An 18,545-nucleotide genomic window follows, 5' to 3' on the forward strand; every position below is an offset into this window, starting at 1 on the left:
GAGCCAGGCCTCCCTCATTCCAGAGGCCCAGGGACTGGGGGTGTCCTGGGGCAGCTGCTCAGCTCTTTGGTGGGGAGGGCAAGGCTATACACAGTAATGGCCTCTGGAACTGAGGACTTGAGAGTCCATGACCCTAAAGGCCTCATTCAGCCTCAAATCTCAGCTCTGCCATTTGTTTCTTCATCTGTCAAAGGATTAGGGTCCCTATGGCTATCATGGGAAGGTCCCTGACCTCTGCCTGTGCTGAGTTTCTTGTGCGGTTTAATGGAAGGAGGGAAGGGGAAGGACCCTTTAAGACGGCGCCTTCTGGCCAAGCCCACTTCCCAGTCTCTGCCTCCACCTCCCTCTCCCCCTTTGCCCCACCTAGCAAAGAAAACCCACTTAGGTGGAAACTGTGGCTTGGCCAAGGAGAAGGAAGAGACCCTGCTCATTTCTCTAGGTCTACCACAGAAGATAATACGTTATCCTCATTTTACTGATGAGAAATATGAGGCTCCAAGAGGTCCTGAGTCACCTGTGATTGGGACTGAAAACAAGATTCAGACCCAGGTCTCTTGACCCTGAGGCCTGTGGTCTTTCCACTAAATCACACTTATAATGAGGGAAAAAAGATCCTTTTCAGACATTCTCCCTGGTCTTCTTGGAGATACCCAAAGCTCCTCATTTTCTGCAAAACTCACTTCTCCATTAAGTCTTTCTGGATGTACCCCCCATCAGTGTCTCCCCCTGAGGCTCCCTTTTGCTCCCCTCCATTAAATGGGTCCCTTAGATATGGGCACAGTGCTCCCACCCATGGGCAAGGCTTCTCTAATTTTTTCTTAGCCTAGCGCAGGGCTGCTGATGGATTGGAAGCAGGACCACAGCTCTGGGTTCACAGCCCAACCTGTGGCTGGATGACCATGGGCTCTGGACCTGGGATCTGTGACACCACACCCAATGTCCTGGAGCCTGAGGCCCCAGGCTCCCTCCCAGACCCCAATCACAGCACTCGTGGATGATGCTCACAACCATTTATTGAACGTCTCAACAACACATCCTTAAGAAAGGATTTGGGTAAGGTTCACAACAAAGAAGCTAATGAGATAGGCCACGCCACCACCCCGTCCCTCTAAACCTACGCAGGGTGCAAACCCGCTACTTGAGTCACAGTGACTTGTCCAGTACTACAGATGGAGGGAGAGCCTGGGGTGGGTAGAGGGGCAGGGTGGGTGGTCAGTTGGTGTTGGAGGGCTGGAGGGGCCGGGTGGAGAGGAGGAACGAGGTTCCACCGAGTACTGTCACAGTCAAGAACACACACGGGAAATGCAAGAAACACCACCGAGGCACTAGTGGGGTGGGGAGGGGGCGGGTGGGGCTCCTGCCGTGGAGAGGCCGGCGGGCTACGTGCTGCATACCAGCACGTCTGCGAAAGGTCCCAGGAGGTTCCTACTGAAGATACATCGGATCCACACCAGGTAGGTGGTGAAGGGCTTGATGTTCTCGGCGAAAGTGTGGTTCTGGTGGCTGAGGATGTAAGGCATGTACGCATTCTCGCCCTGCTCCTGGATCCAGACCTCGTACTTCACCTCCTTCACCTTCACGAACTCGAGGTTCCAGGGCCTCTGCCAGGACACACTCAGCCGGGCCTCAGCGGCACCCTGGACGGAGGCCTGGCACCGGGCTTCACGCACTTTGCTTGGGTACAGGCCGTCGGCCCACTTCTGCTTGCCGGGCCCCAGACCAGCCTTCACCACCCCTCGGACGGCCTGGAGCAGGGACGGGATGTCCACCTTGGTGTCCTGGTAGATCCGGAAGAGCCACTCAGGGTTACGACAGCACAGGTGCCGGGGGACCTCGCGACTCTGTAGGATGCGCTCCTGCTCGGCCCGGTCCAGGTGGACGATGCCCCCCTGGTCCCAGGGCCGGTCGGGGTAGGTGACTGTGTTCTCCTGCTTGGTGTTCTGCCAGGCCACATACTGGAGGTCCATGTTGGGGAGGCTGGCCAGCGTCTTGTAGGGGGTGTAGTGGTCCGGATTGACGGCATAGGGGAACAGTTCCACCACTACAGAGCCACGGGGCAAGAAGAGGGCGGTGATGAGTTGCGCCCCGTGCATGCTAACCAGCATGGAAGCATTGCTGACCAACCGCACCACATCCGCAAAAGCATAGTCCTCCAGCGACACTGTGATGGTCTTCATCTGGAACTCCTGGGCGAGAGCCAGCAGCAACTCCGCTTCATTCAGGATGAGCCTGTTAAGGGTCCGGCTGAAGACCACGATGTACTCCTCACCCGCCGTGCCCCGCCCCTCGGCCACGCTGACGTTTAGTCGCTCCATGAAGAACCTGGTGAACTGGCGGATCTCAGTGCCCGAGACCAGGATGTTGGCCTTGGGACCCTGCGGCTGGACGAAGCCATACTGGTACCAGGTGGTGGCCTTCGAGAGCCCCACATAGGCCCGCGGGAAGCACAGGAGGCGGCCCAGGCCCTTCAGCTGCTCCCGCACCAGTGGCACCTTGCTGCTGAGCAGATGGTAAAGGTCGAAGTGCAGCCCTGGCCCCCAGCCCTCCATGAAGACCAGTCGCGCCTCGCGATCCAGGTCAGGGAACTGCTGCATGGTGTAGAAGAGAGGCAGCAGGTCATCATGGAAGATGTGCATCAGGTTGTCTGGATTGAAGCGGTTGGCGATCAGGGCCACCTCTGGCATGAACAGTGGTGGGGGCAGGGAGCGCAGGGCGCTGGCAGGCAGCTCCACGAAGTTGAAGTACTGCGTGTTGTGGTCCTCCACCGAGGATAGGTCCAGCAGGGCAGGCTGGAAGCGGCGGGGACCCAGGCTGGGTAGCATGACTGACGCATTGGCGTGGAAAAAGAGGAACTCCTCAGCCTCCACCGCATAGCAGAGGTCCTGGAAGCGGCACACGCGGTCGGTGTGGGTGCGACCTGTGCACACCATGCGCGTCCCTTGCTCCAGGAGGGTCTGCAGGGCCAGCTGGTAGTTGGGGGTCTCCCGTGGGAAATCCTGGGCCTGGCGGCCCAGGGCCAGCTCCTCCTCCAGTGTGGACGCATGCTCCCGCAGTCGGACATGCTTCCACAACACGGCTGCCAGGATGGACACCAGCAGGGCATTGAACACAGCTGCGATGTTCATCCTGCCTCTGCCGGTGCCCGGGCTTCTAATAGGATGGTGGGCAGAGGGTGGAACCGGACACTGAGGCAGAACTGGACACTTGGGGGGTACTGTCCATCTCCTCAGGCATGGCAAGAAGAAGCAGAGACCTGAAGGGAGAGAAAGAGAAGAGAACAGATCAAACACACAACAACAGGCAGAGTTCTATGAGGGGGGCCACTGTGGCCTGGGTGGGTATCCCACGTGGTCCTATATCTTCATCCACAAGACAAGAGGATTGAACACAATCCGGCTGAGTCTCAGGGGCCTAAGAAGTAGGGGACAAATAGACCTGATCCACTGGCCTCCAAGTTGCCCTCTCCCCCATCCATAAGGGGGCATAATGGCAGAAAGGGATCTTCTCCCCAACCAGCGATGCTTGGCAGCTCTGACCTAGCAGTTAAGAGGGTACTGCATCCGACTGACGGTCACGCAATAAAACAGACCCCACTCCTTGGGGGACTGCAGATCAGAGATGCTGAGCTGGAGGACTGGCCAGGAACAGACTTTCAAGGAAGTCTGTAGATCAAGGCCAACATGTAACCTCTTTCAATTTTGACAAACTCAGAGGATAATTTTAATGAATCCCCCAAAACTGATATACAGGTATCAGGCTCTTAAAAAGAAGACGGAATTGAGTGGTAAACCAATACCTTCCCCCAGGGCTCTCTATGGCCCAGACTGGAATGAAAGAGAGGGAGAAGAGAAAAGCAGAACAGACAGAGAAGAAAAGGGGGGGACAGAGAAAAAAACAAGAAAAAAGGGGGGAGAGAGACAGAAAAGAGAAAACAAAATGGGGAGAGACAAAACAAAAATGGAGGGAGAGAGAAAAGGGGGGGAGAAAGAAAAGAAACGGAGGAAAATGGGGGGAGAGGCAGAGAAAAGAGGGGAGAGAGAAAAGAGAGGAAAAAAGGGGGGAGACAGAGGAAAAATAGGGGAGAAAGACAGGAAAGACAGAGTAAAACAGTGACCATGGTAAGAGGAGAGGTATGATTGACCTGGTTGATATTTAGTCAACTAGAGAGGAGCACAGTGGAACACACACATGGATACACACACACATACACATACATATCTGCTTTCCTGACCCAGTCTCTTTCAAGGTCTCCCAAAGGAGCCCCCTTCCCAACTCCACGTTCTCTTTATTGTCTTTTTTGTATCCCAATGCTTGGTTTACAAGAGAGGGAGGGTTAAAACACACTGAATAAACCCAGTGTGGTGGTGTAGTCTCTGCCCCTGGAGGCAGATCTTTGAGCTCAGATAAGCTCACCAGGTGACCCCCATAACATCAGGCATCAACAAGGCAAATCTTTGGGAGCCCAAGGGGGGCACATCAAAGCTCCCATGACCACTGGAGTCAGGTCAGGTCCAGGAGAAGCTGCTGGTAGCTCCAGGCTGGTGAGACATGAAAACCCCTCTTTCAATCCTAATTCACAAAAGATACTAAATGAACAAATGAAGGAAGTTACCCACTGGCTTATGGGGCCAAAACTTGTAGGGGGTGGGCATCAGACAATCTCTTTGGTCTGGGGATGAATCTGAGCATTGGTGGTGGGGGAGTTTCTATGAGGCTTAGTGAAGTGGTGGGTATCAGGAAACAAGACTGAATGGAAGACATCGTAGGAGGAGGGAAACCCAAAAACTGTTAAGTGAGTCACTTGGCAAAGACTGTTTCATTTTAGAAGCTGGGAAGGTTGGGTAGAAGGGCCGTGATGCCCGGCTTGCAGCCAGCTCTTCATAGGTGATGGGGAGCTGGCGCCTGCAGTATCTTCCTTGGACTCGTGTGGATTTTATTTCTGGTGAGGCAGAGGATACACTGGGGGGTCTCCACATTTTTCAGGCTCCCTCTACCCTTCAATGGCAGATGGCCACTGGATGCTGGGCTACTGGGGCAGGGCATTGGTCAGAGGTTTTTTTTTTTCAGATAGGCAAAGAATAAAGGTGATTGTTAGCTACGGCAGCAAGCCTTTGGGGACAGAAAAGGAAGAGGGAATTCTGAAATATTGGCATTACAAGAGCCTTACAAGATGCCCTTCGTAGAAAGAACCAAACCTCTCCCATAGTCTACAAGTAAAGGGGGTGGATGATAAACTGAGGCAGCTATGAAAGATTCCCAAGTAACTTCTGGCCACCTGGGAATTTGTGCCATTAAAAGGCCTATCCTCCGGGTTTAGGGGGAGACCCATTTGGGGTATTGTATTCAACTCTTGGCAGTCCATTTTGGGAAGGGCATTGATGAGTATCCTGAGGAGTGCTGACAGCATGGGAGAACCCCAATTGGGAACCAGGAAGCTTGGCTTACAAGAGACAGGACTGGGGAGATGGAGAGCATCTTCAAGGGTCTGGAAGTTTGACCCCAGAGGAAGTAAGGACGTGGGCGCAGGCGATACCTCCTGCCTGGAGCAGGGCCCAAGGAGTGGGGGCTGCTGGGTTTCCTCTCTTGCCTTGGAACAGAGGTTGAATGTCCACTGTTCAGGGATATTGAGTCTTGGCTGGCCCGGATGGTCACCAGATGGTCACCAGAGTGCCTCCCTGCTCTAAATTCTGGATGGCCCCTCCAGGTTCACAAAGCCTGGCTCCACCCAGGATCTCATTTGATTCCCAAGGTAAGTGAGGTCCCCACATGACATCAGAGGAAACAAAGGTTTGGGGGTGGGGGGGTGGGAAAGTACTGATGTCATGAAAATAGCTCTTCTAGTCCATCAGCAGAATTGTAGGGATGAGGACACTGATTCAGACTGAAGGGATAGAGTTCACACTTCCAAGTCCACCGACTGCCAGGACAGTCACATGCTAGTAAATGCCGGGTAGAATCTGAATCCAGGCCCTTCTAAAGGCCCACCTAGCGTTCTTTCCATGAGCACTGTTTCCTCATCCTCACTTGGATGCAGAGAGCTTCCCACCACCCTTTGAAGCTTAGGTCAAACCCTGAGAAAATTCAACAGGCCACAAACTAACCTTGGTCCCTTCTGGTCCCCTCACCACCACCTACTCATTCAATCAACAAGCACTGACTGAGAGCCTGCAGGAGTTGGGGACAACGACCGCCAATCCTGCCCTACAGGAACATGCATTCTGTTAAAAGAGAACCATGAAGTATCCAGAGAAAAACCCAAGATAGTGCAAGGGGTCCCCTGCCTTCTCTGCCTGATCCCCCATCTGTCAACATTCCCATCAGTCCCTGTCCCCCAAAGCCCTGACTTCTGACTCCTCCACATCCAATTAAGTACAACCTTTGTCTGGGGAAAGGGACTCTTTGTAATCATTTTCTCCTTTCTGGGTTGGCTGGGCTATCAGTCAGGTTGCCTGACTGGGTTTTACTCTTTGGGGCAGGGTCTGCACATCCAGCCCAGGACCACATAAGGGGAGCTGGCAGCTCCTCTTGGCATCTAGCCAGAAATGATTGGATGGTTTGATGCCAATGGGGTCACTATCCTAAGTTGGCTCTTGCCCTTTGGCACATTCAGTATTTAACTTGGAAGTGGAATCAAGGAGAGAGGCCAGAAGTGGCCTAAATTGGTCACAGGACTTTTTGTGGTAGAGGGGAGCCTAGAGTCTGCCTCAACTTCTCTCCACTTGCTCTGTTCTCCCTTCCACCCCTCACCCTTTCAAAGTGCCAGCTCCTCAGCTTGGCAACTGAAGCAGCCCTCCCTCCAGATGGACACCTGGCAATGCCCCACTCCCAGTCCTTGTTCAGGCCTCCCTCACTCCTGCCTCTTCAGATCTAGCTTCTGTAGGGGCTAACAGGGATGGCCCTCCTCCTCTGAGTCCACTCCTGAAACTCCATCTCCTCTTGTTCCTCACATCTCCTGCATTTTACTTATTGATGTGGCCAGGATATTGGACATCCTGCCTCTGCTCCTTATTGCCTATGTGACCTCGGGCAGCTCACTGAGCTTCTTGGCCTCCTCCTCTGGTCTCCAAGTCCCTTCCAGTTCTAAAGGTAAGACTCTTATTTTATTTCTCCAGCAGGATGTTGGTTCCCAGAAAGCAGGAAATATTTTCATTTTGTCTGGGTCCCCCCAGAGTCTGAAGAAAAGAAGGCAGGAGGCTGAATCTTCTGTGAAGATGGTGCCAAGAACAAAAGGTACCTATTTCCTTTGTGATGGGGATTGGTCCTGGGATTTCAGTGGTCGGGAAACTCCCAGATGCAGGAATTCCCTCTGCCAGTGCTGGTTATCACCACAGGGAAAGGCAAGTACACTGTGACAGGCATTGTGTTTCAATGGGAGACTCAAACCCAGGACATCATAACTCCACAGCCAGCTCTTTCATGACTTTGCCCCCTGGGCTTCCTAGGTCACTATTCCACTGATGGTGCACTATACATGTCCTTAATCTGTCTTCACTAAGCCTAGCTAGGCTGAGCAGGGGCAGGAGTCCAGCTCTTCCTTTCCTTGTGGAGAGCTGCGGGAGGCTGAACTCCCTGCCTCTACTGAGCTTCCTCCCATTCATGCTTCAGGACAGACGCAGAAGGCAACCTGCCATGGCTGGATAGAGAACTCCAGTCCCTAGATGGATAAGGCTCTGCTGGGTGACCTCCAGCATGCTCTCTCCATCTCTGTGCTTCCTTCACAAACCCCCAACACCAGAGGTTGGGCTACTGCCGATGGGAGAGTCTCCTCCACAGCACACCCCCTTTTGAGTGCCCCAAGAGAGGGGCAGAGGGGCCACAAGGAAGGAAGATAACCTTGTCACGACCACTGAAGCGGACCCTGAACGGCGGGGGGAATCTCTGTGAGGGACAAAAGGCCTCATGCTGACCAAACAAGCAAGCAGCACCCTGTGGTGGGTCTACATACTAGGGTCACAACCCTTACTATGCCACCTTCCCCAAAGCACCTTCTGTTATCTTGAACAAGGCAGTAACCATTTATTGACACTGGGTTGCAAAAACAGCCCCAGTCCTCGAGGAGCTTGCATTCTACTGAGGAGTCAGGGTGGAGAGCAGGCCTTGAATCCCACCCTCTTCACCTTCAGTTCATCAGTGTCTTCATCTACAAAACAGGGGCAGCAATATCTGGAGCCCTCCCTTCACAAGCATGTAGTTAGAAATGGGCTTCATAAGCCTCAAAGACTAGGGAATTGTTAGTCAATAAACATTTCTTAAGTGCATTATTATTAAGGCTGTTATTATTATTAATTCATAGTTAGTACTAAAGTGGGGTTTGCTTTTATCCTTGAAGAAGATGTAATTTGCATGACTCATCACTTTACAGCAACTTCATTAATTAAAGGTGGCCAGTTCTGGAATTTAATCAGTAACAAATGAACACAAATTCCTACTGAAACAAAGCTTCTATGGATGAAGAAACTTAAGCTCAGAGAGGGAGCCCAAGATCACAATGCTGTCCAGGAGTGGATCCAGGACTGTGATTCTGATTTTCTGATAAGAACCCCCTCCCCCCTTCCAGAAAGAGTGAACACCCTAGATATTGAAAACGCTACTCTGCAAGTGGGGTGAAGAGGAGATCAGAGGACTACCAACTAAGAAGCAGTACCAGGGTCAGAATTTGAACTCAAGTCTCTCCTGGCTCCAAGTCCATCATAGTTTCACCCCAAAAATGATCCCCTCTCCCCATTACCTCCACGGATTAGTCTTCTCAGTTCTCTCTCACCCTTCCACTTCCAGGTTTCCCAACTCCCAAGCTGCCACATCATGTTTTAGCTTGAACCCCCAGATCTATACCCAAGGGGCAGCTGGCTACCACACTCAAAAGCCAAAAGAGAAGAGAGAGAGAGAGAGAGAAAGAGAGAGAGAGAGAGAGAGAATGCCTGTGTTCTCTTTTCTGCAGGAACTGGCATCTGAAGGAGACATGATGACAGCCCTCAAACATTTCCTGTACTCAGGTAGACGGTTTTGGAGATTTTCTCATAACCTGTCTATTCTTTATCCTTTGTACTGCTCCCAACCCTGTCCTTCCTTTTGCCTCCCAGTATTTCTGTTATCTAAGCAAGGATTTCAAGAAGGCTGGATTTCTGGAAAGGAGTCTGTTTCCAACTCCTGGTTGGGACTGGTGCTATGTGTTAGAAATCCCAGACAAGAACAGAGAGGCAATGGTTAATCCATGGAGGTGATGGGGGGAGGGGATCATTTTGGGGTAAAACTATGATGGAGCTGATAAGCTGCCCAGTTCATCAGACAGACAGACAGACAGATAGACAGAGGCAGCATCTTTAGGAAGGGAACATGATCTCTCCTTCACAAGAAGCCCCGAGTTTCCTGGCTCCGCTCCATCCACACTGCCAACATCTCTACAGGGCAGGGGGCTCAAGCTTCCTCAAAGCTTTGCAGTGAAAGATCCAGAATGCTCCCAAAAATCAAAGCCCAGAGCCCCTCACCCCCAAGGCCACTGCCAGCCGCAGCGGCTCCAGGCGCCCTTCAGCACCACCCGCACCGGACAGCGCCGCTCCCCCTCCCTGCTCCCTGGCTCCTCTGCTCTGCCAGCCCTGCTCCATGAGCAGCCCCGACCCCCGACCCCAGCCCCCTCCCCTCCAGCTCTGGGCATGCTCCTTCTGGCCAGGCTCACCTCAGTCGGGATGATTTGCTGCAGTGTTCCTGCAGGCGCCCCCGGGGCAGCCCGGCACCAAGGGGAGACAATCGGGATGGAGACTGAGGGAGCCCAGGGGCCCCAGACGCAGGATGGATGGAGGCCCAGAGGGTGGGGGGCTTCCCTTTCGTTAGGAGGAGAGGAGGCAGGACCTGGGAGAATCCAAGACCAATGCAGGGAGCTGCTCCCAACACTGGCTCTTGGTGCTAAAAACAGCCACACAAAGACAGGGGGAGGGGGAGAGAAAGAAAGAGAGGAGGGGGGAGGGGGTCCAATCACCAGAAAGAGAAACGTGATCGTAAATGGCTTTTAGCAAGTCCCTGGGCTTAGTGGAAAGAGCTGGGAAGACCCTCGCTAGCTCTGCTCCCCGAGGGGCTTGGTTTTCAAGACAAGTCCCAGAAGAAGAGATTGTAATCTTAGTAAGAGTGGTGGCATCTCCTTCCTCTGTTTAGCTCGGATGTTGTGAAATTGTTGCCCTCAACAGGATGGATTCAAAATGCCAATTTAAGCATGGAGGGGAGGGGAGGGGTCCAGGAGCCTAACCCTAGCTACCATTTTCACCTTGTTTTTAAAGAGCTGTACACCGGGAGCCCAAAGAACTTCAGATCAACCCTGAGGATGTTACAGGTAATGGGAAATGAAAGGGTTGGATAAGAATGACTTCCGAGATGTTTTTTTCTCTCAACACATTCAGTTTTGATCAATGAATAACATGGGAATAATATTATCAGATTGCCTTCTATGGGGGGAGGGGAAGGGAGAATGGGAGAAGAGTGTAAAGTTCAAAACCTTAGCAAAAAAGATAGATAAACTATTATATATAATTGAAAAACAAATAATATATATATATATATATATATATATAATATATATTTTTAAGTTTTTGCAAGGCAATGGGGTTAAGTGGCTTGCCCAAGGCCGCACAGCTAGGTAATTATTAATCTGAGACCAGATTTGAACTCAGGTACTCCTGACTCCAGGACCGGTGCTCTATCCACTGTGCCACCTAGCCACCAGGAAAACAAATAAAATATTAAAAAATTTAAAAAAATGACTTCCATGGTCCCTTTCAGGTCTCCATTTGTTACCCTATGATACTCCTTGTTTTAAACAGAATATTTTATTTTATGGTACAGACGAGGGAGTTCCACCAATGCCACCTATTCTGCAACTGACAGTCTTGGATGGGTCAAAGACTTGCCCAGTGACATGGAGCCAGAATGAGGAAGGACCTGAACTCAGTTCTGACCAGCTCTCTGTCCACCATATCACATTGTCCCTTGACCTACACGAATGTCTGTTGGCTTGGATTTGGGGTGGGGGAAGAATTCAGTTAAGAGTCAGGAGACCAGGATCTGAGTTCTGGTTCTGCCGCTACACAAGAGCCATTAAATGTCTTTGCTGCCAAGCTGGGTTTCTCTCCTGGGTGAGTGAGAGCCCCAACAGAATGGGACATTCACCTGCTCATGCTCAAGAGCCCATTATGAAAGTCAAGAGGAGTCTTCCTCTAAGATCCGTCCCATCTGCTGGGTGAAGGAGGCAGCTGGTGTTCCGGAATGAGCCGTCACCAGGCCCCCACTCAGGCAACACGGAGTAGGGTCACCTCCACATTACAAAAAAGGTTTTCCTCCTAAAATAGTTCCTGATCAGGGATGGCGAAGCTCCCAAAGAGCCCCAACGAGATGGGTAAAAGAGCGCACCACCTCCTGACCTACACCTGCCCTCAGAGCCACCTCCAGGACAAGCACAGAAGCCCAACCTGTTCTCTTCACTCTGCCACTCTCACCTTTACCTTTTTCCATCACTACCCTTTACTTGGTCTCCTCCCTTTTCTAGGATTTCCATCCCATCTCCTATCTACTCTGCACTTTCTCCCTCTTGTGGTCATTCTGTATAAATCCAATGAGGCAAAGTAGATGGAGAATTAGCTTTTAGTCAGGAGACCCAAGTTCAAATGCTTCCTGACACATATGCATATGGATGGGTTAGAGGATCCTGAGCAAGTAAGACCTCTCAGACATCAGGACACTCACTAAGACTAGGAGGTTGGAGAGGGGTCTCTCTGAATCTGAAAAGGGAGTTTCTTCACTCCGAAGAAATCACAAGTTCACCTTGCTCCCCACACACCAACCCCCCCCACTGACTTTTGTGTAAAACTATACTCCCCCACCCCAAAATGTCAACTTCCCTAGGAAGGTCAGCAGTAAGGAACTTAAGACAATATGTTAAAGGTTTTGTTTTTAATTTAAAAAAAAAAATCAGAGAGGGCAGCTAGGTGGCACAGTGGATAGAGCACTGGCCCTGGAGTCAGGAGTACCTGGGTTCAAATCTGGTCTCAAGACACTTAAGAATTACCTAGCTGTGTGGCCTTGGGCAAGCCACTTAATCCCACTGCCTTACAAAACCTAAAAAAAAAAAAAAATCCAAATATCTCAACTCTCTCAACCTGAGGGAAAGCTTGCTGAATTGAACTGAATTGAAGAAATGTTTCCCTGTACTGTCAACATTGTCAGGCATCCTGAGTCAATAATGAAATGGGACCTTTTCTCCTGCTCCCCCTCCCCTTCAAACATTCTAAAATAACGGTGAATCTCCTCTCTCTTCCTCTGGCTACTTTTCCTGCACACCCTTGGATGGGATGAGGCTACCTGGCAGAAAGGTGGGGGCCTAGACACATACTGAGACAGCTAGGGAAGGAAAGGGTTTTCCTTCTGAAGGTCTAGGGGGCACTGAGATTCCCTGCAATCTGTCCATGAGGAGGAGTTACCCTTGAACTTGAGGAGGTAGGCGCACGATTTGCTCAGTACCCAGCTGAAACTCCATCTAGAGAACTTCAAAGACAAGAAAGACAGAGCTCACAGACCCTGGCAATAGGAAACCTGGTGGGGAAGACCTTGGGGACAATACTAAGTTATGAGGTCCCGTCTGGAACCAGGACATTCTTCCTGGACCCCGCTGTCCTTTGACACCATTCGTTCTTCTGATTAAGGCAGGGTACCGGAGCTGGGGGGAGACTGGAGGGATCTATTCCTGCCTAACCAGAATTCAGAATGAGAAGCTGAAGTCTGGCATTGCACTGGGAAGCAGGGACCTGTGTTCATGTCCTTTATTGGCCATTCACTACTGTGTGACCTAGAGCAAGTCATCCCATGCCCCGTCCTCCCCCCCAGTATGGGCTTCAGTTTCCTTGTTTACAAAAGGAGATTTCTTAGGGCCCTTCCAACTCTAGTCTATGACCCCATGATTGTGGTACCCTAGTCCTGCCAACAGGAAAGGGTTAACCATCGACTAGCCTTTGAACAAAGCTCCCTGGACGGCTGCAGGGAAATGGGGGATTCCAGGGATCAGCTCCCAACCAGTGTCTTTGTCTCCACCTTGTGGTCCCTATCACAGCGAGGAGAGCAAAGTCCTCTTAGACTATGGGGATCAGGGGCGGCTAGGTGGCGCAGTGCATAAAGCACCGGCCCTGGAGTCACTAGTACCTGGGTTCAAATCCAGTCTCAGACAATAATTACCTAGCTGTGTGGCCTTGGGCAAGCCACTTTAACCCCTATTTGCTTTGCAAAAACCTAAAAAAATAATAATAATAAAAAGATGATCTTGTTGGGGGTGGCTAGGTGGCGTAGTGTATTAAAGCACCAGCCCTGGAGTCAGGAGTACCCGAGTTCAAATCCGACCTCAGACACTTCATAATGACCTAGCTGTGTGGCCTTGGGCAAGCCACTTAACCCCGTTTGCCTTGCAAAAACCTAAAAAAAAAAAAATTAAAAAAAAGAACATGGGAATGTAGGAAGGTTAGCAGTAATTACACAAAAGTCAAGTATCTCAAAATGGTTTTTCTGCTCTCACCAACTACAGGGCCTGAAGCATACCCTGTACTTAGAACTTTACAGCTGATGATAAAGAAAAGCATCAGATGACCTTTTAAACAAAAGCTAGACTGTCCTCGAGTCCAATAGGCTTTACAGAGGCTGGTCCTCTAGGAGCTGGGCTTCAAGATGCCAGGTCAGATTCTCAGCTAGAGCAGAATACTGGGACTTGATCCTGACCCAAGCTTCCCAAAGGCGCAGTTGCTAAGGGTCCTTCAGACCAAGGTAAGCTTCTGGAAGAGGTTTCAGATCAAAAGGAAACTCAAGTTGATGGGTGTGCCCTATCTCTTCAATCAAATAAGGAATGGGAATCTCTGAGGGGTTTATGGTTCCCTACCTTCACTGGCTTCCAGTTTAATAGAGGAATAGGAATTATGCAGGCTGTCTCAAGGAATAGGCTCAAGATCCCAAGGAGAGTAAATAGAAAAGTCATGATTTGGACCCAGGTTTTTCTGACCCAAATCCAGTGCTCCCTCCACTCTAACACTTAGCCTCCCCTATGGGGTAGGAAAAACAGTACAGTAGATTTTAAACTCATTTGAATGTCTGGGGCCCAAGAGCAGATTCGTGGCACAAGGGCACCCCTAAGTCCCAGTAGGGGTGGATCTGTCCATCGTCCTCATTTATGATTCTAACAATGGTATAGATGGTGCATGCCTGTTAATTTTTCAATGATACAGTTTGGAGGGATAAATAAGAAAACTAGGCAGTTAGGCTAAAACCGAAAAATCTCAACAGTTTTTTATACCACATTTTGCTCATACTTATATACGTTCCCAGACTCCCCACTTAGAATGTAAGCTCTTTGGTTGCAGGGACTGTTTCAATGCTATTTTTCTATCTTCTGTTCCCAAAGTCAGCTTTCCCTATGACACAGAGCAGTGTCAACTAAGTCACCAGCTCCTCTCCCTTCTCTCAGGAGAACAGTCAGACATTTCCTAGATTGTTCTCCTCCTTGGTAGTTTTCTGTCTATAGCAAGGAAGCATAGCCTAGATCTGGGAACTTGGACATGGAAAAAACAACAAAGGAACCTTAATAAATAACTGTTAAAATAAGAGATGTCTCCCCACTCAGAGATGGGTGGGGAGGTGTCCACAGGCGTCCACATGGCAAATTTGGGTTTTTAGGCTAGTTTTTTCAGCATGTTTTCTGTTTAAAAATTCTTATATAATGGATAGCTCCCTGAGAGAGTGGAAGTGGGGGGATGCAGGAAGACATTTAGATGACATTAGAAAAAAGAGAGCAATAAAATCTATTGAAATTAAATACCTGCTCAACAGACTAAGAGACAAATGTCAAGCCCTCTCCTCTGTAACCTTGGACAAGTCACTGTTTCTTGGCTTCTTCCTCTGCCCAACCAGGGATTTGAATGAGGCCATCTCTGGGGGTACCTTTCAGCTTAGAACCCTAGAAACCAGAGGTTCTGACCATTCTGATGGTCTGGATGCTTTTGGCATCTGCTAAACCCTTCTCAGAATAATGTTTTTAAACAACTGAAGGAAAGGCTAAATTTCAGTTAGAGATTAGTATAAATTATACTTGTTATTTCCAAGGTCCCAAATCTAGACTACACTCTCCTGCTACAGACAGCAAACTACCAAGGAAGAGAACAATCTAGGAAGTGTCTGCTGGCCCTCCTGAGAGAAGACCCACTTCCTTTCCCTCTCACTCGTATCAATGGCCAGAGGAGCAGGTGGCTCGGTTAGCACCGCTCTGTGCCACGGGGGGAGCTGGCAGCACCTTAACTGTCCTGGGAGGCCTCAGGAGAGGAAAGAAGTGATTTTAACTTGCAGCAGCTCTGGCCCCTTTAGGGTCCTGAGCAATGATTTACCATCAGACCATAATTCCCTCACGTATATTCAGTTGTCAGAAAGTTGAAGGCAAGACCTGGGTCAAATCCCATCCATGGTTCGGAGCTATTTCCTGGGTGACTATGGGCAAGTTCCTCAACCTCTCTGGCTTTTTTAGTTCCTTCACTGGCCATTGTCACTGATGATGATGTCTACTTAGAGAAGTAGTTGCCCTGCTCCCACCCTACGAGGGCTCCGTGGGACCCCGGGGAAAGGCACATGTCTAAGATGGGGAAACGCTGTCTGTGCCACCTTCTCACCCAAACAGTAAATTCTGTGAAGTCACTCTGGGACTCAACCAAGAATTTATTAAGTGCATAATCATATGCTCCAGGAGCCCTGCTGAGATTGGCGCTCCAGAGCGAGAAATGAAACCATGCCTGTCCTCCAGAAGCTTACTATAAACACAGGAAATACCGTGTAGAAACATATGAACACATGTGCACATAGACATGCACAATCAAATCCATACAAAATGCACTGATTCACCGGAACATAGATTTAGAGCTGGGGAGTCCTTGGAGCCTCCTGAAGACCCCTTTTATTTTATTTTTATTTTTAAAGTTTTTGCAAGGCAAATGGGGTTAAGTGGCTTGCCCAAGGCCACGCAGCTAGGTCATTATTAAGTGTCTGAGGTCGGATTTGAACTCAGGTACTCCTGACTCCAGGGCCGGTGCTCTATCCACTGCGCCACCTAGCCACCCAACCCCTTTTATTTTAGATGAGATTTGCTCAGGGTCACATAATATACACAAAATAAATACAAGGTCATGGGGGGCACTAGCAGTGGGCAGGGACTGTGGGGGAGCTGGATCAGGAAAGGCTTCATGTGAGCTCTGCTAATGATTCTGGCTCATTCTCAGGACAACTCCTTCCAGGAAAGCTCATTCCTAGTGATTACCTTCAGGCACATCATACTTACAGCCATTGCAAAAGTCTCCTCAGACCCTTATCCTGACTCTGGATTTCAAACCCACACAACCACACAGGGAACTTCATCACCCCCACCCCATCTTTAGATCCTCCTGATAAGTTTTCTTTACTGTCAGAATGGAAACTAGTGAAAGGCAAGAACCTTTTTTTTTTTGGCCTTAATTTCTATCCCATGATTTAACATGGGAACTGACTCAAACAAAAGCTTCTTTAACATGTTTCTTCCTTTCTTTATTCCCTTTCTTCCTCTCCCCTTTCATGGATTTTTCTAAGACCTACTTTTGCCTGTCTGCATGTGATTGATTCTCTAGGCCCTAAGCTCAGTTTGGTTTAATTTTGCTTTTTTTATTAGTAGTACAATGACCCACAATCTCTCTTGAGGCTGTCATTTCATAAATTGTCTCAGTTATACAAGCATTAAGGATCAATCATCTCTGGAACAACAAGGTCAGCTAGATAGAAGACTATGTTGGAAATAAAGGTCAAGAAATCAAAGGTACAGAAGGGAGAAGCAAACAGAAGGACATGAAAGCTTTACAAAGGGAAGCCCTTTGTAAAAGCTGGGGGAATGTGCTGTTTGGGCCATGCTTTGGGGCTGAGAGCACAAGATTCGGAGACAGATGATCTGTTGCTGACTCTGGACTCGGTTCTTGACCAGTGTAACCATATGCCAAAGTCACTTAAACGTGCCTGGATCAAATGACTCCAAAATCCCTTCTAATGGAACCCTCACCCTCTCAGAGAGTTTTCAGGGTCGGCCAATGCCCCCACAAGTCCAGAGACTTCCCAGGTTCCCACCGAGCCACCTCCTTATGGAGTCTGGTTGGGAGGGATAAAAGCAAATAAGCAGAACTACACTTCTGTCAGCTGGGGAGTCAGTGGGAAGGAGGAGCAGAGGGGAAGAGACTTGGGGGAGCCAAGCCATTTGGTTTCTAAAAATTCCTTCTATCTGTGAAATTTTTGGATCATGATAACCCTGTGATCCTAGGATCCTGTGATCTTAACTTTTAATATTTCATTGTTGCCATTCAGTCATTTTCAGTTGTGTCTGACTCTTCCATGATGCATTTGGGTTTTTTTTGGCAGATAAGACAGTGGTCGGCTGTTTCCTTTTCCAGCTCATTTTTCAGACAAGGAAACTGAGGCAGAGCAACATGACTAGCCAAGGATCACAAACTAAGATGTATTTGAGGCTGGATTTGAACTCATGAAGTTGAGTTTTCCTGCCTCCAGGCCCAGTGCTCTTTCCTTCTTCTAACTATAAGACCCTAAAAAAATCATACTTGAGGCAAAGCATGCTGCTTGGCCAGACTCTAGTCTCTTCTCCTTCCCCCAGTTCCCTGCCTCCAGGCCCCTTGAGGGTGCCGTCCTAGGCTCCCAGGGGAAAGCGGGGCCAGACCCCACCTGGGGAAACAGTGGGCTAAAATGAGAAATGCAGGCCCTGGCAGGGCAGTCCCACGTTGACATCCAACAACACCATCAAGCATGCTAGCTAGATTACAGAAACCCGTCAACAAGTCAGGGAACGTCAGCATCAAACGAGAGGGAAGGGGAACAAGGGGCAATGAAAGAAGCTCTGTGTCTTAGTGTTCATCATGGGGAAGTGGGGGAGGGCAGAGCATGAGAGACACAGACGGACGTCTGGAGCCCCCAGCCCCCTCCTCAGAAGCCTGCCATCCTCTGAGCAGCTTCCATCTGAACAGGTACCAATGCTGCAGCGCCCCTCTCCCCCCACCCCCCAGAATTCAATTCACAAACCATTTATTAAGCATCTACTACTGATGCATGGGGTTGGGGTCCAAGAATCCACCCTGCCAGGACACCCGTGTAAACAGGTGAGCAAACACACCAGCGACACTTCTGGCCACCGCAGGGCCAGGGCAGTGGGGCGTGGCAGTGCAACATGGATGAGCCACGCTCCACGCTGGTCCCTGGTGGGGACATGCACCATTACACAGACACCAGGACCAGGGATGGAGCCCCAGCTGGGAGGGACTGAAGAGAAAAACCACTTGTAACTCTGCAAAGTCAGGAATGCGAACAAAGAGAACAGGCCCAGAGGAAGCTCTTTCTGGCCAGAGACAGGGAGTTCTGGGAACAAAGACCTCCTGGCTCAGACCCTGGCCGCGGCCCTCAATCAGGGTAAATGCCTTCATGGCATTATCCATCAAATAAGGAAAATGACCTTCAGGTCTGAT

General features: G+C 50.0%; 1 protein-coding gene across 1 annotated transcript in view; it reads right to left on the bottom strand.

Moving 5' to 3' along the window:
- Window positions 1–995: 995 nt before the first annotated feature.
- Window positions 996–18,545, bottom strand: part of POMGNT2 (protein O-linked mannose N-acetylglucosaminyltransferase 2 (beta 1,4-)) — a 31,140-nt gene continuing 13,590 nt past the window's right edge. The window contains exon 2 of the mRNA XM_074195589.1: window positions 996–3,253. Coding sequence (XP_074051690.1) covers window positions 1,380–3,125 — 1,746 coding nt within the window. The 5' untranslated portion in view covers window positions 3,126–3,253 and the 3' untranslated portion in view covers window positions 996–1,379. The remainder of the gene's footprint in view (window positions 3,254–18,545) is intronic.

The sequence above is a fragment of the Macrotis lagotis genome, chromosome 7 (genome assembly GCF_037893015.1).
Source record: "Macrotis lagotis isolate mMagLag1 chromosome 7, bilby.v1.9.chrom.fasta, whole genome shotgun sequence".
In the NCBI taxonomy this organism is placed as follows: Eukaryota; Metazoa; Chordata; class Mammalia; order Peramelemorphia; family Peramelidae; genus Macrotis; species Macrotis lagotis.